This window comes from Parambassis ranga, chromosome 7 (assembly GCF_900634625.1).
Source record: "Parambassis ranga chromosome 7, fParRan2.1, whole genome shotgun sequence".
Classification (NCBI taxonomy): domain Eukaryota; kingdom Metazoa; phylum Chordata; class Actinopteri; family Ambassidae; genus Parambassis; species Parambassis ranga.
The window spans coordinates 16,193,736-16,214,918 of NC_041028.1; the positions used below are offsets into that span (position 1 = coordinate 16,193,736).

Genomic DNA, 21,183 nt, shown 5'->3' on the forward strand with positions numbered 1-21,183 from the left:
TCCTATGTACTGTAATATACCAAGTGTGCACAAGAATTAAGTCTAAATTTTACTGTTGGTTGTAGATTTCTTTTTAATATTTGTGTTTTATTGTCCTATTCTCATTCAAACCCTTATTAGAGATTATTAAAGTTTTACAGTTACAGAAATTGTCCTGATCATTTCTACATTATATGGTTAAAGAAAGATTCACACACTGATAAGTAGACACTGATGTGTGTGTGTGGGTGTAGGGGAGACCTGCTGGTCTCACTGTGCACGATCAGGGGGAGGAGATGTTTGGCCAGGTGGCGGTGAGTGAGTGAGTGAGACGGTGCGTCCTCTCCAGTTTGAGTTGAGCCAACAGACTGAGAAGAAGCACGGGGACATGCTGCGACCCTCGCATCGTATGTGTGGCTCTGTTGAGCGCCGTAAGGGGCCACGGGGGCCTCGGAGCTGCTTCAGTGTCAGGGACGCAGCCTCCTGTGTCCACATGAGGAGAGACGGCGCTGATGTTCTATACACTCGGACGCACAGTTGTGAAACACTATGAAGGGTCCCTGGGCGCCGCGCTGACAGCCATGGATCACTGTTTTCGGAGAAAGCGGGTCGGTTTGCTGAAGCCGCTGCTGAGTCTGTCTTTGGTTTTTGCGTCATTTCTTATGATCCACAAGCTGAAAGTGTCGGAGAAAGACGCGGTTGGAGTGAAACACATGAGGGGAGCGGGCTGGTGCGGATCGGAGTGTTTTTCATTTAAGAAGGCAGTGGCGAAATCTAGTTTGGGGAGCTCAGAGGCTCCGGTGCCAGGCGCGGATGCGCAACGGGCCTCTAACAGGACATCGGCTACCTGGGACGCACAGGTTCTCAACTGTAGCGAGGACGCGTCGGTGCGCACCCAAGACTGGTTCCGGCGCTTGGACCCAAGGTTTCACCAGTTTGTTCTGCACAGACACTGCAGGTATTTCCCCATGATAATCAACCACCCGGAGAAGTGCGCGGATGGAGACGTGCACCTCCTCATGGTGGTCAAATCCGTTATTGAGCAGCACGACCGGCGGGAGGCGGTGCGTAAAACCTGGGGTAAAGAGCACACCGTGGATGGAAAGAAAATCAGAACTTTATTTCTGTTAGGAAGCCCCACCACCGGTAAAGACACCAAGAATCTACAGAAACTGATTGAATATGAGGACCAGATCTACGGGGACATCCTGCAGTGGGACTTCATGGACACCTTTTTTAACCTGACCCTAAAAGAGGTCAACTTTCTCAAATGGTTCAACATCTACTGCCCCGGCGTGCAGTTTATATTCAAAGGAGACGACGATGTGTTTGTGAACACACACAACCTGCTGGAGCTCATCGGTTTTAAGGTGGAAGAGCGCAAAGAAGCCGACTTGTTCGTAGGGGACACCATCTCCAAGGCCATCCCGATACGAAACCGGCAGAGCAAGTATTACATCCCCAAAGAGCTCTACGACAAGCCGTACCCGCCCTACGTTGGGGGAGGCGGGTTTCTGATGTCCTCCCAACTGGCCAGGAGGCTCTTTGTGGTCTCAGAGGACTTGGAGCTGTACCCCATAGACGACGTGTTCTTGGGAATGTGCCTGCAGAAGCTCAACGTGGCCCCGGAACTACACCCGGGGTTCCGGACATTTGGCATCACCAGACGCAGGGTGAGCCCCATGAACAGCGAGCCCTGCTTTTATAAAAACCTGATCGTGGTGCACAAACTGAGCGCGCAGGAGCTGCTCAAAATGTGGAGCGTGGTGCACAACGAGGACCTGATATGCGCGCGTAAGACATCCATATGACTGAGAGAGGTCCATCATTTTACCAAAGCTGAACTAAAAAAGGAGACTTTTTTTCTTACCAATGATCTTTTACACATTTCAAAAAAGAATCTGATAGTTTACAGACAGCAGGTTGGATGTTGTCCTCTGTAAACCACTAGCACACAGTGTGAAACCAAACCAGATTCATGGTGCCAATTTATAAATGATCCAAAACAATCCATCACTTTGATTGTTTATGACTTTTCCATCCAGGTGATCCGAGACATTCCTGTGAAGTTTCCTTCACAGTACACTGATTATTTTGAAAATTAAAAAAAAAATCTTGATTTTTTTTTAAGTTAATATATTGTTCTACATTATATTTTTTAAATGAACGTGTGTGATTTACAGAGGCAGGCCTAACAAACCAAAGAAACAAACAAACAGGCTGTGCTCTGTACATTCATGTATGATACTGTAAATAAAACTGTCAGCTGACTGATGTTGATGCTTGAACCCCACTTTTTGTAGTGTCTGCAGATAAATACATGAAATACAAGACTTCTTACCACTTTATTTAGCAAATACATCTACAGAAAAAACATCCATTTAAATTAAGATTCAGAAAATACTGACTAATATGACCCCAAAAGACAAGATATATAAACCAAATACAGTAGTTATTTTTCACTAATGCAACGGTTAACAATCATTTCTGTGAATATGAATCGTTAGGATGCATCTGTTCACATATTACCATCAACATTGTCATTGCACTGTGTACATTGAGACCAGCCGATATGATATGATGATTAATCCAATTGTGTTTATGACACCATGAATACTACATTCATCTCCATTAATGTTTCTGTCCGCCTTAACTTTGTCTCAGGATTGTCAGGAGGCATAAAGCAGGGACATAGATTAGGTAACTAAGTATCATGTCTTTGGTAAAGTGCTACTGTAGTTTATTTATAAGTGTGAATTAAGCTCCACTTAGCTAGTCAGGACTGAGGAATCGTATGTTGGGGTGACACCGAAGGAGGAGAGTCTGCTTGTAACCCAACCTGGATGTCATTGCTCCCTTTCGTTAGTGCTCCTCTACATGCACACACCAGCGTACAGATTGACAGTGATACAACGCTGCGTGACCACAGAATACTTCTCATCCGCTTTTACAACTAGAAAGGAAGTCAAATATCCTGTTTGTGCCTAAGTGTGCATTGAACATTGGTATTTTTAAGCATGCTGAGAGTCTTTTCTACACAGACGGTGTCCTATAAGGTTGCATTATGGGACATGTAGGCTCAAGCACTTGTGAAAGCATCAGATCTACAATAAGAATATGTGCTCTGTGTGGACTTCCTGTCATTAGGGTCAATAATACAATGTCCTAATAAGACTATGCTAGTCTGTACATGACCTGATGAATCAGGTTTGTGTAAAATATGTGTAACACACAGCATGTATACGTTGCATAACTTGTTGTGTGTTTAGTCAAAGTGCTTATGTGTTGGAATGCAAAACCTAGAAGACAGGGCTTTCAGCGCTTCCCTGCCGTATGACCTCTGGCTGAGGGTGCCAGTGACGGGATCCGGCTGCCTCGGCTCGGCACGGGTCTGCCTCTGGCACCGACTGACCAGGCCTGCTTCAGCTTGGCTCCACCAGCAGCCCTGCCTGCACGCACACATATATAGACACACAAAATAACATCTATAAAGTAAAGCAGTATAAGAATATGATGTAAAGGAACTCTTCATGTAGTTTTCCACTAAACAAAGCAGCCTGCATAACCTGTGATGGAAATATAAACATGAAGGTTTCCTGTTGTCAGCAGATGACATGGCCAACAAAGGGCACCCAGTGATTATGTGTGTAAGGTCACTGACTTGCATGATTACCCACTATTTACAGTCACTTACACTTACACTGACCTGCCCTAAACATATCAATCATCTTGCATCAATGTAAATACATGGACACCCAGCCACCATACTGTACATGCCTGCTGGCTGCCATTTTTCTGGTTCCCTGTCCAGCCTATTAAGCATTTGTTAGTCCATTAGTCAGGACATTTCCTCTGGTTCATCCACAAAATGTAAGCATACAATATAAATGTATTGATTAATCAATCAATCATCAGCTGCAGATCTAGTAGACAGAGGCATTAGGAAGAAGGCAGTATGCTAAAGTTGCGCAATGTGTCCATTTACTTTTGGTCGGATGGTGCATGCTGTTGCTGAAAACACATTGAGAGTAACTGCTTTCATAAAAAACGGAAGTATATGTTCTGAGTAAACACATTAACAGCAGATTTTTAAAGAATATCAACCCTAAAAACAGGATTCTTCACAATCAGCCACTACATGACCTTCTAAATAAAACCTGTTTTTTTACATTCTGTGTGCTGTGGCAGAAACACTACGGCGGAGGAAGCGAGAACATTCTACCAACAAACACACTCTCTGCAACTCTCACATGCAGCGTTGGGGAGGTAAGGTGTAAGCGGGTGGGTGTATGAATGCTTTACCTTGTGCTGGCTGGGTTCTCTGGGAAACCGCAGTCCTGCGTGAGTTTTGTTTACAGCCCTCCCTGCCCATGAGGTGAGCCTTCCAGGCCTGAAACAAGGACAAAGTAGCTCAGTGAGGTTGGCACTTTCTGGACTGGGACAACCCCAACGGGTGACTGTGGGCCAAGTCAAGGCCCCCCTGAACGTATGTGCCCTCCCTTCAATTAAAACACTGCTGTCTTTCATTTGGGTTGAGACTCTGAGCTCTGGCAGAGAGAGAGAGGGGGGCAGCTTTCTGTGAGTGTTAGATTTTTTTTTCAGTATATTTGTGAGGTGAGAAGCTGCATGTAGTGAATCAGATTTCTAATGAGAGCACTGATGTGTTACATGTCTAACTGTGCAAAGACAGGAAGTGTAGTAGCAATAATATAGCATACTGCTTAGCTGCGTTCTCTCTCTACAAGCTGGTTTAACTTCATGTTCACAACACGTTTACACCGGTCTCTCTGACACTGCCCACTGGGACGTGCACAGCCAGGACATGTGCCATAAGGCTGATTCCAGCAGGAGAAGAATGGCTCCTTGAAAGATTCATTAAGCTCCACAAAGACAGAAGGGAAGAAAAATGAAAGGAGACACTGCGGTTAAATCTCTCTGTGAGGCTGAATGCTTCACACTGCATATCCATGTTTAATATCCTCAGACAGTGAGGATTAGAGATGGTGTGTTAAAATGTAAATATTTTACTGTGCTAAAAACTTTTTTTTTGATGCTGATGAGAAGTTTTTCCTGCTTTAGATGCAACATTAACAGCAGTGAACATCCTTAGCAGGAAGCTACAGCTGGAAATAAAAAAATATATATTTTAAAATAAAAAATAGAATCTCAGTTTCTCAGTGAGCAGCTGATCAGAATCCTTTCTTCTCCCCTAACACACAGGTATGTAAAGAATGTGATGGTGTTTTTTTCATCCTGAGACAAATGATGTAGCCATTAAGAACAAAGACTTCACCTGCTTTGAAGTCCCTAAAGACCAACAATAGCTGTGTTTTACCTCAACACCTGTTTGGCCCTCATATTAGTTTCTGTGTGGATGTCGGAGAGATAAAAAAAGCCCCCTTTTTTAAATAAAACTAAAACTTTTTGTTATACATCAGTATTTTATCTTTATCTTAGCATGTACAGAGTCTCACCTCCTCTCCAGGCATGAAGTTGTGGTGACACAAAGGGCAGTGGTTGGAGCCTTTACCCGACATGGGGGCTGAAAAAGAAACACAACACCGTCAAACTGCCCATTATGCAATTGCAGAAAAGGGTTTCTGAAACTCCAGAGGAGTAAAGCAATAAAGAGGAACAGTCTCAGCGCGCATTAGAGCGTCGGAATAATAAATACAAACCTTAAAAATATAATTACCCAAAAACCACAAAGGAAAGAGAGACTTTAAATTTACTGACTAGTGTTAATTATTTATGGAACATATGGCTGGTGAAAGAGGTGTGGGTGTAGAATATTTAAGCATGTCAGCACTTTTCAGCACTGGTATCAGGATAGTAGTATATCAAGATTTTTATTTATTTTTTTTTTTTGAGGGGGGGGGCTTCTGATGCTAACAACCTCTCCACCGCAGACACACATTTATCCCTTAAACACCAATGTAATGATGACTTTTTTAATGTCCACTGGGGTGTCATTTTTCATTCTTAAGCCCAATACCTGCTCATAACAATGTCATGCTGATGATATTATTATTATTATCCCTAATTTTATGCCGTGTCAAGTTGTGAGGATGAATAACTGTGTTTGCCTGGTGGGGCCTCTGAGCTGAGGAGCTGTGGGAAATGGTGAGCTGAGTTCAAAGACAGCTATGAGGGATGATTGGAAAGTCAGCGAAAAAGATAAAACACAATGTTACAGGAAGGAGCCGGATAATAGCAGATTCTTTCATGTGTGAAGCTTCCCAGATGTGATCAGATAATCATTTACTTTATGTGATCCATGACCGGTTACCAGTAAACTATATGTGATGGTTGTATCAGAATAAGGAGGTTGTTAGAGCAGTGAGCACTGTCAAAGAAGGGAATATGTTTAATATCTAACTACCTGTTTGATGACTGCTGCTTCCTTCTAATACAGTTAAGAGGCATTTGTTATGTCAATATCTTGCTAAACTGTGAGTATCAGTGTGATGATTGTATCAGAATGATAAGGAGGTTGCTAGAGCAGTGAGCACTGTCAAAGAAGGGAATTTGTTTAATATCTAACTACCTGTTTGATGATTGCTGCTTCCTTCTGAGAAAAGAATGATTTGCTAATGTTTAAGCCAAAACATTAAACTGCAAACATCCCATTAAAAGAATGAGAGGCGACGACTTACGGTTGCAGGCAGCTTTCTGAATATGGCCGCTCAGATCCTCGGTGGGTACAGCTTCCGAGCAGCGTGGGCACTGGCTGAACTTGGACCTGTTTTCGCACTCGGCCAGCAGGTGCTCCGTGAGGCAGGCTATCTCGACCACCTGTGAACAGAGCGCAAAAGCTGTCTGTGGGCTGTGTTCGTAAAAACAAGCAGAAATCGAAAGTTACATAAAGATGTTGATGTTAGAAATGTGACGCCGTACCTGTCTACATTCGTCGCAGCGTCGCAGCATTGGACAGTGCTTCCAGTAGTGGAGGTCCAGTCCGTCTTCTGTAAACGACTCGTCTTTTTTACCGCAGAATAAACACAAGCTAAAGGAGAAAGCGGAGGTCAGATCAAAGCTGGAACATAAAAATTATACATTTCTACAAGAATACACTAAAGCCCATTTCAGGTCACTTTGATGGCAATGTTCATCATGGCTTAAATTGATGTAGAGAGATAAGGTGGGATTGAAATATTTGCCAGAAACAAAAGATGGAAGTTGTTACGAACTTTCTGTTCTTTCACGTCTCAGCAACTTTGGTGTAAAATGAAGCTAAAATGAATCCCTTCAGAATATTAACACTATTAGGCAGTGGTCTATATTGGGTGTTGAGTCACTTACTTATCCAAATAGCTGCTAGACTGTTGGACATTGACATTCTCTGTCATCTTGTTCTGAGTCCCTTTTGTGACAGCTGGAAATGATCAAGAAACGACTGGTTACTTAACAGATCAGATCAAGCACATTTAAATGAACTCAAGTTTTTAAGCAAAGCTAGTAAAATCAAAAGACGGAACATATAAAGCTGATGAGGACACCGTCATCACATTTTTCTCGTAAAAAAAAAAAAAAACAATGTCCCAAATAACGTGTGTTTTATTGTCATCGTTGCTTGTACATACTTGCTTTGGCAGCTTTGTGAGACTCTTTCTCAACTTTGTGAGATTCTTTTTTGGCTGTTTGTCCTTTGGTGCTTTCGTTTCCTCTCTCCTTCACAAGCAGAAAGACAACGACGACAACAACAAAAGAAAAGATGTCAGAAAGTCTCAAAAACAGCTTGAGAAATGAGTGTGTGACCACCTGTAGAGTGACGTTTTTTTTTTTTTTTTTACAAAGTCTGTGTGGAGTTGTAAAATGGAATGAGCAAATGCTAGGAGAGGTGATGTAATTGAAGCCTGATGACAGCTCCACCTACTGTGATCTCTTTCAGGGCAGCCAGCTGCTCTTGCAGGGAGTGGATCTCCTCCTTTTCTTTCTGCCCGACCTGCTGGCCTCCACCCTTTTTCAGAGTCTGCATTAAAAAAAAGGGACACATTAGCCTATTTGTCAGAGTCATGTTTCCATTATGTCCCTTGTCATTTACATTTTAACAGTATCTGATTTCATACTATCCTCACTTTTTTATGCTACATACTGGGCACACTGCGATTATGAATTTGGAAAACAAAGTGAAACATTTGTCATAATAAAACTGGTGATGATGTGACAGTGCATAGCATAATCTTAAAAGATATAAACAGCACATATGTTGGTATGCATATCTGACTGTGGTAACTAAATGCCATTTCCTGTTTTGTCTTACAGCCAGCTTGAAAATAAAAAGGCAGCAAGCTTCAGCTTATTATCAGTTATCTCTCTGATGACAATCAGTGCATGATGACAACCACGCTGTGAACACGCCAGCCCCAGCTCAAAGGACTGACACACTGTCACTACAAACCTGATCGTTATTCCTTATATTCTCTCTTCAAATATAAAGTGTTGAAATCTTGCCTGCATTTCCACCAGTTTTCCGTCAATCTTAGCGAAGCCGTCAAAGAGGGTCCTGTAGAGGAAGTTCTTCCGTTCTGCAGTGTCATTGGAGGGAAGGTAGCGGAGGACGGCACTCCTGCGCTGCTGGTACATGGACAAGATGATACGCACTGCTAGTTCTCGGACCGGTAACGAACTGTGCTCCAAAGCTGCTGTGCAGAACTGACAAGAGAGAGCGAGATTTCTATGAACATGAATGACATCATTACAGCTATACACACATTTATGGAGCATAGACACAACAATCTGTGTCCATTCCATGGATGATGGTAAACGTCCATCATGTAGTGTCCATCAGGGTCTCCAACAATAAGGATGAAGTACAATATTCCCACTATATAATTTGCAGTTATTTAAAGGACTTTCAGATCTGTATGTGAAGCATAGAACAACAGAAATGGACACAACTTGCCCCTTAAATGTATTCAGTATTAAAGTTTAATGGAAAAACTTTAATTTACTTGTTCTACCTCTATTAAAATACAATCGTTATGTCTAAACACATGTACTCAGTGTGTTTCTTAAGAGATGCACAACATTAGCAGGACATTGTTATTGGCAGGTATCTGAAATATTGACAATCAGCCAAAAAGATGGCGATATTGGAAAACTGCAAAAAGGAGGTTTAGTAGTGGAAACTGTTAGCATAGTTACTAAGTTATTAAAGTTTAATTACACAATTTCACTACAGGAAAGCTTTGATGTTATTTGCAATTAGAAAATATTTTTAAAAATGTGAATATACACGTATCGTTATCAGCAATTGCGAATTGTGAAGCCAAGAGTTTGCAAAGAGGGTCGTTTTTTGTTTACAAATGTCAAAGTTTCATGAACCAATATTTGCAGTTTAGGTTCATGTGCAAAGCAGGAACATTGTTAGGTGAAGTCTTTTTTTTTTAAAAGGGTACATATCATGACGTAAAAAGAAGCCCATTATCCAACATAATCTCTGTAAACAAAGAGACAGCACAAAGGCAATCCAGCCGCTGAGAGCATTACCGTCCACAAGTAAACTGTGCAAAGGCCACCCATCCCTCGCTCAGCAAAGCTCAGGGACAGCCTGCCATTATTCTCCGTTGTCTCTGACGACCAATTCTCATTTTAATTACAGGAAATTCAATCACCCTCTTTTTTTTTTTTTCACCACGACTCCCGCCTTAGAGCAGATCACCCAGGTAACAGTGAAGGGGAAAAGGAAAAATGTTTAAACCTAACAGTAGATGTGTGAGAAGGGTGAGTGAAACCCAAAGAGTCTAGCGAATCTGAGGAGTCAGAGTGTAATATAGAGGCCGACTGAACATATTCAATTTTATGGAGTGTTTTTTAGCATGATGCTGGCAGATTTTAAGTGGGATTGAGGTTGTTTTCACAATGGAAGAAGATTATGAAATCTAAGACTGATGTTCCATTGTATACACATTACAGGTTGTAATGTAACAAAATAAATAAAAAGCCATTGGCTGGTGAATGCTTTTGCAAGTTTTACACGGAATATTATCATTATGATTAACGGTCATGTCAAAGATGGGCTTACACTCCACTCAGCAGAGAAGGTAGCTGTGGAGCGCAGCCCTTCCTGTCACATCTCAATCCACACCGAAAATGTTTCCCAAGCAAACACGTGAGGCAGCTGACACAAAGGGGTCAGGGCGGTGAGCAAGCACGCCTAAACACGCAAACGCAGTCCACACAGTGCCACCTGTGTGGCTTGGTCTGCGGGAGGCGGAGAAACTCGAAGGACAAACCTAACAATTTGCTCTCACTGATAAAAGCCGAGCAGAGTCAGGAGGAGGGCTAAATGTAGGGGGGGGGGGGTGGATGGGAGGGAGGAGTGGTTGTAAACTAGAGAGAAGGGAGGACAGGAGGACAGCTTGTTAGTCTGACCCGCCAGGCCAACATTTGGACAGTTTGCAAGTAGATATTAGGTCACTGCTGGAAACCAAAGGAGCGCAGTTTCTAAGTGGGTGCCACTGGTGACACCGTGACTGAGCTGAGTGGTGCTCGCTGACAGCCTGTGAACTGAAAGGCTACAGAAAGACAGGGAGGGACTGCTGCCTTCCAGTACAGGCACACTGTAATTACTCAATTGTAAGGGAAAATCAAATAGACAGATACTTACAAACTAACAAACAAAAAACTTATACTGCATACATCTTAAACAGAACATGTCCAATCATGTTATAGATGTGAGCACAAGCCAATAATGATCCCTTTTGATATTCCCCAAAAAAATCCATACAAAAAAGCATGGATGGATGAATGTTCTTTGTTTACCGTCATGACATTTTCCAGTGTGAAGCCAGAGTTTTCTGTACCCAGCGCAGCGACCAGTTTCTCGATCAACTCGGCCCGACTCTGAGCCAGACGACAGGGGAAGTTGGATTTGAAGGGCTTCACCAGCTCGCCGGGGATTATCTGCAGGGCCCGGACATCCTTCAAAACAGCAATTTCCTAAGAAGAGGGCAGAAAAAACGTTACAGTGTTGAAACCATGCGATGCGTTGCACCTTAGAATTAAATAATATGTGTGCTGTAAGCCTCTGACAAACTCCATCTGTGTGATGCCACGCAGTAATTTGTCATTCAACGCTAGCATCTGGCTAAAAGACAAGTCGTGACAGAGAGTGTGCAATTAAAAGACGGAAGAAGGGCTCTCAGAAAGTCCCCTCTCTGTTGTTTGCCACTGTAGCTTCATCAGGTGAATGGAATGTACATTGGCGATATAAGACCCGCAAAAAAACAGTGTGTGATTTGTCCAAATAAATTCAGATACAATGAATCCAGACGGGCTGAATAGTAATGTCTATGAGCCACTGAGCTAATGACTATCCTCCTTAATTTACCAACACACACCCATGCATGGTTACGTCAGCTCTCCATCTACGCCCACAGTTAATGTGAAAGCACAAAAACACAACACCACCTCTTAATAATGAACCAACATGGATGAAAGGCTTCGAGGAGGTCGTCTGGGCTGCCTACAAATCATGAAGCTCACTCTTAGGCTACAGTCCAGCATGCAGTGCCAGTGAGGTCTTTTCGTAGAACATAATGTTAGTACAGTCATGTTGACCTTTGACCCTTTACATTTTACACAGCATCACGTAGTTTATGGAATTGAGTTAGCGAATGCAAGAAAGTGCCAGTGGAAAAGAAATCTAAATAATCAGACAGTGGGTCTGTGATGTAATGTTCAGTGCTCAGAGAGATTCCTCATGGAGGCTCTACAAACTGGCAACCTCAAACAAACAATAGAACAAAGAAAGGCAAGACAAGAAACAGCAAAACGTTCACTAGAAATCTATGGTCTAACTGACACTAGGACCAATGCCAAATTCAGCCCAGTGTTCCAATACCTGTGTAAAAGCGACAGCTGTGGTCCGAAGACGGTTGAGGGAGTCTCCGGTCCTGGCCAGCAGATTGGGAAAGGTCTGTTCCAAGCAGTGCGTCACTTCGGACCGGCCCAGCTCCAGGCCCGGGATCAGCTGGCTCAGCAGGAGCTGCAGCAACTTCAGTGAGGCATGGAAAACCTAACACAAGAGCCATTTGAAGTTCAGCTCAGGACGTTTCATAAAAAAAAAAAAAAAAAATAAAAATAAAAAAGCTAGGTGATGATAATTAGCATAGAGGCTAAGACAAGCAGGCAGTGTGGATATCAGTGATGTTGAATATTATAATGGTATTTTGTGCTAAACTGAGGTAGATTATACTCTGGGATACATGTGAAGAGTGTGTTTAACAACATGAAGTGTAGCAGCAAACCAACCGGTTAACATCTTGAGCATTCTGTGTATCAACGTGGCTAAGAATAAATCACTAGAATTATTGCGGCACTACCAAACAGGCTGTAGGCAACTTTCAGAGGGGGAATTACAAGGCCATCCTTGTCATAACTGTTTGTTTGAAGAAGCCAGCTCTGGAAGAGAGAGCTGGGTTAGCATGCGGCACAGGGGAAGCATTGTTATGGCTGCGCATGTGAGTGTGTGTGTGTGTTCATGGATGTTTGTTCTGTCCGACATAGGAATTTGCAGAACATGATAAATATATATAGTATGACTTCAACACAGTGACACACTAAACGCCCAGTGTGGTGTAATTGGGCTGGTTTTCACACCAGTACAATTTTTCTTTTGACTCACAGCTGTGACTTTATCCAGGAGAGCCTTCTTGACCAAGAAGACAGCAGCACGTATCATGTTTCTCAGCTCCTCCTTGGGGGTGGAGGGCGATACCTCCAGTAGCTTCGTTTGCACAGCCAGCAGAGCATCCTCTCTGTAGCTCCAGGTTTTAGAATATGCACGGGCCACCTGGAAAAAAGAATGAAGAGCGAAAGATGAGCCAGGAGATTGATTGAATGACTTCATTACTGATAAATCTGCAGCAACCTGTCATGTCAATATGGAGGAAAAAAATGTGGCAGTCCTGAATGTTCCGACCATATGCTTCAGAGGCACATGTTTTTTTTATTGTAGAAACAAAAAGCCAGGAGTCAGTGACACACTGGCCATGTTCCACAACTCATGTGTTCTTACCAGGCTTTCTCCATAGACCTCAATTGGAAGGCCCGCCTCTCTCTGGGCCTTTTCTGTCAGAGTTTCCGGCTCTCCGCTCCTGGGCTCAGGGCTGTGTGGGGTCCTTTGCGTGTCTGATTTGGGGGAGTGTTCCTCTGGTGGACACTTTATGGACTCCACTGGCTGATCTTTCCTCTGAAGGGTTGGCAGCGGCCTCTCGTCATAAGGCACACCGGTAACCTGTTATCAGAGGGTGAAAAACAAAAGTTGACATTTGAAGTTTGTTTCAACAGAATTACACAAAAAACACAACTTTAAATATAAGTTTAACTATACAAAATGTACATTTTCTGGAGGTCTCTGTAAGTAAAAAGTAAAAAGTGATTTTTAATTTTTTAAAAAACCTTTTTTCACTAACATTCTAACACTCAGTGGATTGATCATTCAGCATCAGGATGACAATGAACGTTTAACCCCCTCTACACAGACTAAAGTTCCAGCCAGCGAGTACTGTGTCCAGAGCCTCTGGGCCAATTGGCACTCCACTGCCTGGTACAAGGCTCAAAGCCCTGCCTTGAGGCCAGGCTGGCAGCCGCAAGAGTCAGCCAACTGTTGCACGCCTTTAATTAAATAGTGAAACCTAAACCTGTAGTAGGTGGTGAGTAAAGCACAAAAGCCCCTGTTGGTCATAGTCTCAGGGTGTGCTTCCAACACTATGGAGGTTTAGATAGGGGACATGTTCCCAGAGTGTTTCAGAGAGCTACACTATTTTTGTTTTTTTACATAAACCATTCATAAAGTTCTTATCCACCAAATACTAGGCATGTGTGTACTGGTGTCAGAGCAGTATAAAAATGTGGTAATGAGTGATGCTCACATCAATCTTAGGTACAGCAGCAGGGGTGCAAGGTGTGTTAGGTTGGCTGCTAGGTTTGGGTGCAACAGGTTTTTCAGCTGACTGTTGGTTATGATGAGTCTTTTTCCCCTTGATGAACGTCTTTTTGGATACAAGAGGCTTGGAGGGGACGGAGCAATGAGGTGGAGAAGGCAAAGCAGAGGGAGGATGCTGAGCTACAGATGGTTCTGCAGATTTCATGATCTAGATAGATACAGAAAAATAAAGTTAGTAATTTGCTTGTAACTAATAATTTAAAAAAATCCCACACACACACGTGTAATTATACAGCTGAAGACTGATGACTGACCGTTGATGTGTCAGGTAACAGGTTGTGGACTTGGAGCTGCTGGTAAACACTCTTCCTGTACTCCTCCATCACCTCCTTCTTCTTCTTGGCAAGGTCATAATCTTCCCTTTCGATGGCGCTTCGCTTCTCCATTTCATATCGAGCCAAACGCTCCCCCACCTGGAAGAGCACAGAACTGATATTATGAGAGGATGCACAGGAGAGCAGTTTTTGAGCAGTTTTTGAAAAGTGACCACTTTTTTGGCTTTTTTCTCTTCAGTCTGATACGAAATACAACAGGTTAATTGTTAATTAGCTATCCAGTGAGATTAAGTGGCAAACTAAGGGGATCAGACATGAAGCCAATGCAGAAATTAATTGCAGTTCACCCCACTGCCAGTGGGGGGCTGGCTCCAAAAGTGAGTCTTTGTGGCCATGCTCTAAATTCCCTTTTTGTGTGACACTGCCAACAGCGTAACGTGGATGACATCACAGAAGCTTCATGCATAGTTTTTTATTGTCGATGCAAAAGATACACAAATTTTTATGACTCGAATAAAGAACTAGACGACAGTGTTCTTTGTCTGAAATGACATAAATCATCAGAAGCTTTATAACTCCTCTCAATAGTCCCATTTTTTGCCTTTGGCTAGACTGTGATGACGTCACCAAAATTCAACAATTGCTTTAGTAAGAAGGTTATTATTACGGTTGAAGAAATGATAATAGATTTATACCATTAGTCAAGTTAGGTTGAGGATTAACTTGGATAGGGCTGGGTAGTTCTGCCTGGCACAACAGTACAGCCCTGGTGCAGCATGGTAAATCATTAAGATTTACAAGATGGACGACTGACAACTCCTTCCAGTAAGTCAGACACGTCATTTCACAGTGAGGAAATACCATTTAGATGAATTAAGTCACAGTCTCAAAAGCAGTGCCTTGGAATATTCCACAGCCTACAGCCATGTCATGTATTTTTCAGATATCACGTAACACTATAAAATGTCCTTTGACATCCAGAGGGTGCGAGGACAAGGGATTTTCAGCATGACTACCTTGGCAACTGCTTTGTCCATCATGCTAATATGCCATGCTAACAAGGTGCTAGTATGTGCCTGTGTATATGTGTTATCTAGTTACAGAGAGAGGCTTGTGGTGGAAGGTAGAGAGACAGTACCCAAGTATCCTTACTGCAGCTGTCAGGCTTATTAAGAATTCATGGTCTGCATGGTAACGCAGCACACAAAAGAGGTCGGTGACAGGAATCTGAACAATGTTTAACAACTACTGTTACAAAAAGTGGTGAAATGACACTGGATACCTATACGAAAAGGTTCAAAATATTACAAGTAGCAGTTTTTTCTAAGTACAGGAAAATAGATTTTGCTGTTCCCTGGAATCTTTGCTAAAACATAACATCCCAGTAACCTGGAAGTATTTATCATGTATTTGCATGAGCATCTGTGTGCCTGTGTGCTCACGTACTGCTTGTTTGTTCAATAACAAAGACGTATTCTCAAAACCCCATTGACACTACAGTGCAACTGTCGCAGCCAAATACTGAAGCTGCTTGTGTGTCTGCCAGCAGCTACCTTCTGCAGGTCAGCGATGGCCTGCTTCAAATTCTTGGCCTGCTCATACTCCTCCTGCCGAACCATGTCCTGCTTCTTCTGGTCCAGGTGACGAATGATGTGGGCGACTTCAGGATCCTGGTACATATCGAAGGCCAAGTCGTCCAAGGGAGAGATTGACTCGCATTTTCTGTGAAAAAAATTGAAAGATTATATATGAATTTAAGATAATGTCAGTAAGAAATGAGCAGGGTATTGTGCAATTCCCCCCAACATGAAGTGACATCCTGAGGTGAAACATCCGTTGGGGGTTGATATATCTTTTTGTTTTTTAAATATTTCGAAATGTGTTTTTTCCCTTTGCCACCTGCATCGTCTTATTGGTTGGCTTCCAGACAAAATGGCTTTGTTGACCAGTGTTATTGTCACAAGACAAAGAAACCAGCGTTCAATGGCCTCGCCTCACCCCATGAAGGTCGTGTCCAAGGCGGCTTCCAGCTGGGTACTGTTGAGGTAGTGTTCGATCAGCTGCTCTCTGCTTGGCTGGGGGTAAAAAAACAGATAAACAAATCACACACACGTGCATATATACTCATTTTTTATACTCTATTACTCTGCTCAGGAAGGTCTGACTATTGTTTCATAATCCCCATAGCTAGAAGGTGACCTATTATCTTCTGCTGTACCTTCTCCTGAGGGTTGAGGTACACCCTATGACTACTTACTAAGTCAAAAGTGCAGAATGACTTGTTTACTTTTGTACAAATCAAAAAGATAAAGACAATAAAGAAGGAAATGTGAGTTAATGGAAGATATCTGGTGTGTGTGAGTGGGTGGATATTAGTACCGGCACCTGTAATAATGTAGTAATAGTAATAATAGTAACAGAAATGAAGATAAATAAAAAATTTAAACAACAATAAAATGCCTGGAGTCAAATAATGACAGCCACAAGCTGTAATCAAGCCCCTCATGGCTAAATAACACTGCTATTACTTAGAATGTCATTCATTATGCGTAAAAGTCATTTATCTGTACCCATCAGCACTACAAACCACAAAGACAATGAAGGACAAACTTCAGAGAACCACTTCCTGTTAATGAGGAGGAAGAAGAACAATTCTCACCACACTGTCATTTTGCTTTTTCCAGAAACACATACCAACAATTACACTCCTTTTATCTACTTCTTAAAGGAGAAGTTCACCCAAAAACACAGAAATAAACTGTATATGTTGTCCAAATGCAACATGAAACTGAAGGCAAATACGTCTGCACTGTAAGAAACAATGTATGTAGTTGTTTCTTTGGTTCCTCGGGCCTTGCACTGAATCACAGACAGTGTGAATAATCAAGAGGAACATTATCTTAGTAAACACCCACTTTTTAAATGTAACAGAGAGAGAGAGGAAAAAAAATTGATAAGGCGTCAGTGCAAACGCGTTTCCGAGAAATCGCATAGGCGTTATCATTTGCATGTTATTGTATGGTATACATTTTCCTTTTCATAATTTGAGTAAACCAGCCCTTCAAAGCAGGAAATCATTAAGCCTTCTCTCCATCTTCACAGCACAGTTTCCTCCTCCACAGGACAAACAAAGCTTCCACCCACAGAGCAGATACAGGAGAACAAGATCTCGCCGACCCTCCAGGCGAGATCACTGCAGTGATGGAGGTGCTCAGAGACGGATTAGTGGACCAACAATGCACAGCCTGTTCACTGGAATCTGTGCGAGTGTGTGTCCACGTCTGAGTGTGTGCGTGTGTTTGTATTTTAAGGTGCTCTCGCTCTTCCAGGAGCTGTCTATCTGCAGGACTATCTGATTACACCGACTAACTAAAAGGCCTCCTGTTTGATTACATACCACCCTCCCTTTGTGTCTCATTACTACATGCCTGACACATATATACACACACACACCATTCAGTTAACACGTGTGCATATATAGACACGCTCACTGTGTATATCCATATCTTCACTGTGCGACTATGACATACAACATCATCTAATATCTTCCACAATCCTACAGGTAAATCTAATTAACATCTTGTGTCAGTCATCATTACCATGACAGAGAAATCACACAAGTTTAGATGGTGATTTTATGGAGGATGTGTTATAAACAACATGAAATGAATACTTTAACACACCCCATTGTCACTGTGGTTTCAATGCACGTCTAATGAAACATCAATCAGCCCTTTTCTGAGCGACTGATGGAAGATCAATACAGCACAACATCACCACCTGCTGCTGTGAACATGGAAATTCAGCCACAGGTTGACGAGTGAGAAGAGTGCTCACTTACTATTGTGTTAAAAGCATTGCCATCCAAAGAATCTCCCAGAACATTAATGGCAACCAAAGCAACCTGAAATCATAAACAGATGATGGTGATGGTGAGAATAAAATCAAAGAAATTAATGTAATGTACATGGGTGAGAGCAGGTGCTAATAAGGGGAAATATACAACCTTAAAAAAATTTAAGGGAACACTTAATTATCACAGTTAGTGATATCAATGTGCCAATTCAGGAAGCACAAGTGATTTGTGCATAAACTTCACATGCTTAGGCGCAAAACAAGGTGCAAAACAACATATAAATATGTTTCTGTTGAGGAAGGAAGGGCCACCAAAAGGAATGCTTTAAGCATTTGGTGGCCCTTCCTTCCTCAACAGAAACATATTTATATGTGTGTATATACAGGCAGGAGCCATACACACTAATGAGCCATATCATGACCTGCCATGATAAAATTTATGCAAGTTGGACCAGCTTGGGATTTTATTTATTGATATATTTTTAAAACTTTTTTTCCCAGTGTGATAGAGAATCTATCCTTCGGTGGTTTGATGATGTTGGTTTCCATCGACCATTTTAAAGACATTTACAGACAACAGTAAAGATTTTTTGCTTTATACATCCGTATCAGTAATTTAAGTGTTCCCTTGATTTTTTATGAGCAGTATATTTCTTGAACCTAATTAGCCCTTAAAGGCTGGCATTAACATGGATGTCAGGTGACAACCATTTGCTATAAACTTAAGGAGGGGTAGTATTAAACACTAAATCATGTGCCTTTATTGGATGGGTCTGAATAGAAGAATTTGCAGTTAGATCCTGATCAATTCTCCATGTCAGGCATAGTTTAACTGTAATCAGCTGTCGAGTCACATGTCCATGTGTCTTACGTGTGTCCCAGGCACAGAGCTGTCTTTGTGTGATCACATCATATAAGACACATGTTAACGCCAGGTGTGCTTGGAGAGGAGACAGTGACATTGTGATCTTGGTGTTACAATCTCAGTACCTGGTTGTAGTGATTGTAACGGTTGACATGGTTCTCATGGAAGGTCACCCTCAGATATGTTCCAACGGCATCAACATGGACCGACTTCAGCTCCCGAGCTTTAAAACCTGTCTTCTCATTGTCCGACAAAGACACATACCTGCACAGTAATGCCCCTTAAATTATACTGTAAAGACACCATGAGATGTATAAAAAAACACATCTAAGCCTAATTTGGAGCCTCACCCAAGTCTGCGAAGCTGCCCAGGGAACCCCGGGCTGCCTTCTTTGGGGAGACTGTCTCCGATATAGAACTCAACCTTAGATGGGATCAGGTACTGGTGAGCCAGAAGCTGCAGCTTCCTAACCCTGCTTCTTTCCACCAGCTGCAGGGTGATGTGCTGAGGATAGGAGCACAGCCTGCAGAATATTTTATTCACACAAGAGGAAATTAAGAGTAGAGGAAACACAAGAATCAAGTATATATACTTAACTTGCAGTATAGTGCTATTAATCTCAGAAAGGGCAAAACGACTGAATGATTTTGAATTTCACTACAAATGATTTTTTTTAAATCATAAACCTTCACTAACACTATCAGATGTGTACCTATGTAGTTATTAAAATTATAAATCTGCTGTTGAAAATATGTTATGCACCTGCTGGTTCTCCACCCGCTTACTGTGGGTGCATGGACCATGAGCTCCTTAGCATTGAAGTTATCCTCATGACTGGAAGAGCTGACCACGATGAATCCTAGCTTCCTGGGCATCCCTCTGATGGACACTAACACAAAACCAACAAGACATTTTTGTTACATCTAATATTTATTGTCTTACTTGCTTTAACATACATTGGTACATTACTCTAATCCTGGCATCTCTTGAGTTTGGCTGCAAGCTTTTGCTTTGAAATATGAAAGCACTTTGGTACCGGTTTTCAAATCGGCTACATAATTATTGATTATTGATTGACATAATTATTATTACTACCTGAAAAATGCAAAAAAATATTACTGTAATAGAATGATGTTTAGCTAACTAGTCAACAAATACACAGGAGGTACTACATTTTAATAAGTACAATAACACTAAAGCAAACAGACTGCGGGTGATGTGAAAGCACGTACATGCTCCTTTCAGCCACAAGTATGTTGACTGAAAGGAGCTTAGAGATTTGCTGATGAGGGTTTTACTAGTTTTCAAGAGAACTGTAAATTCACCAGTATCAACCCTTTTTCTGCATAGTTTGGCGTCTGCTCTCCTCATAGAGCATAATATATCCTGTGTAAACACCTTCCAAGAGGTGAACAGAAGACCTTTATTTCTAAATGTGTGTTTAAGTGGGGCGGAAGGAAATAAGCTAAGCGTGAACTCAGTACAGCCAACATTTTCTGTTTTCTAGCGACGACAGCCCCGTAAATGTCCTGACACTTCTCTCTTAATCTCTTAATGTTCATCTTTACATTTTAAAAAGACTTGAATTAAATATGTTTTTAGAATGTATTTAAAATAATTCTTACCACGAATTTTACGGTACTGATGACAGTTCGTCGTCCCATTTCATCTCCATAACCACCGCTGACAACAACCATTGCGAACATGCGTAGTCGCACCATGCTACGTCAGTCCCAATGGATTGTGGTCAATGTCGTTTTGTATGGAAATTTTGTTTTTACGTTAGCATTCATTTTTAAGAAGCCCTTGAATATATATATTACCCTTTTCAGACAATATTAGATATTTATTTTTAATAATTTAATTCAGATATATTTTGAGTTTTCACGAATTCCTCCCGTTACCCGGATGGACCGGAAGTGAATGGAGAAAATGCGGAAGTGCCTTAAAGTTCTTTCTAATAATCAGCAGGCGGCCAGGGCAGCAGCAGACTAAAATAAAATAAAATAAAATATTCAGATCTTGGGATGATATTTAGGTCGCAGATCATACTAGTAAAACAATATTAAAATATCAAATAATTTAAAGAAAAAAATCAGAATACTATGTCAGCAAAAATGAGACAAGAGACAAACATGTAAAGTTTTGTTTGCCATGAGACAGATGACAGACAGAAGTTCAGAAAACAAAACGTTCTTTATAAAGGGAGTTGTAAAAGTTGTAGTAAGGAAGAAATGGTTAGAGGAACATGTGT

At 41.8% G+C, this 21,183-nt stretch overlaps 2 protein-coding genes across 2 annotated transcripts; one reads left to right on the plus strand and one right to left on the minus strand.

Annotated features, from left to right (window-relative positions):
* The first annotated feature begins 346 nt into the window (after positions 1–346).
* Positions 347–2,186, plus strand: b3gnt7l (UDP-GlcNAc:betaGal beta-1,3-N-acetylglucosaminyltransferase 7, like). Its single transcript, XM_028410154.1, has one exon. The coding sequence runs from the start codon at positions 492–494 to the stop codon at positions 1,788–1,790; it is 1,299 nt and encodes a 432-aa protein (XP_028265955.1). The 5' UTR covers positions 347–491; the 3' UTR covers positions 1,791–2,186.
* Positions 2,187–2,328: 142 nt separating this feature from the next.
* On the minus strand, positions 2,329–20,638 carry cep104 (centrosomal protein 104). Its single transcript, XM_028410960.1, has 22 exons — positions 20,555–20,638; positions 19,692–19,818; positions 19,279–19,452; positions 19,054–19,192; positions 18,050–18,112; positions 16,207–16,283; positions 15,762–15,930; positions 14,188–14,346; positions 13,860–14,081; positions 13,004–13,222; positions 12,611–12,778; positions 11,828–12,001; positions 10,747–10,923; positions 8,434–8,634; positions 7,856–7,951; positions 7,563–7,650; positions 7,282–7,354; positions 6,877–6,985; positions 6,636–6,774; positions 5,454–5,521; positions 4,282–4,369; positions 2,329–3,428 (listed from the first exon to the last, which is right to left on the minus strand). Exons 2-22 carry the CDS (start codon positions 19,802–19,804, stop codon positions 3,295–3,297), a joined length of 2,850 nt encoding a protein of 949 aa, XP_028266761.1. The 5' UTR covers positions 19,805–19,818; positions 20,555–20,638; the 3' UTR covers positions 2,329–3,294.
* Positions 20,639–21,183: the final 545 nt, after the last annotated feature.

What these genes read in the sequence shown, in the direction of transcription:
- b3gnt7l (XM_028410154.1), top strand. Translation starts at nt 492, where the DNA reads ATGTTCTATACACTCGGACGCACAGTTGTGAAACACTATGAAGGGTCC.
- cep104 (XM_028410960.1), bottom strand. Translation starts at nt 19,804, where the DNA reads ATGCCCAGGAAGCTAGGATTCATCGTGGTCAGCTCTTCCAGTCATGAG. An exon ending in CAGCTGTCGCTTTTACACAG is followed by an intron (nt 10,924 to 11,827) that starts GTATTGGAACAC and finishes CCCTCTTCTTAG; the next exon opens with GAAATTGCTGTTTTGAAGGA. An exon ending in TCACAAAGCTGCCAAAGCAA is followed by an intron (nt 7,355 to 7,562) that starts GTATGTACAAGC and finishes GATCATTTCCAG; the next exon opens with CTGTCACAAAAGGGACTCAG.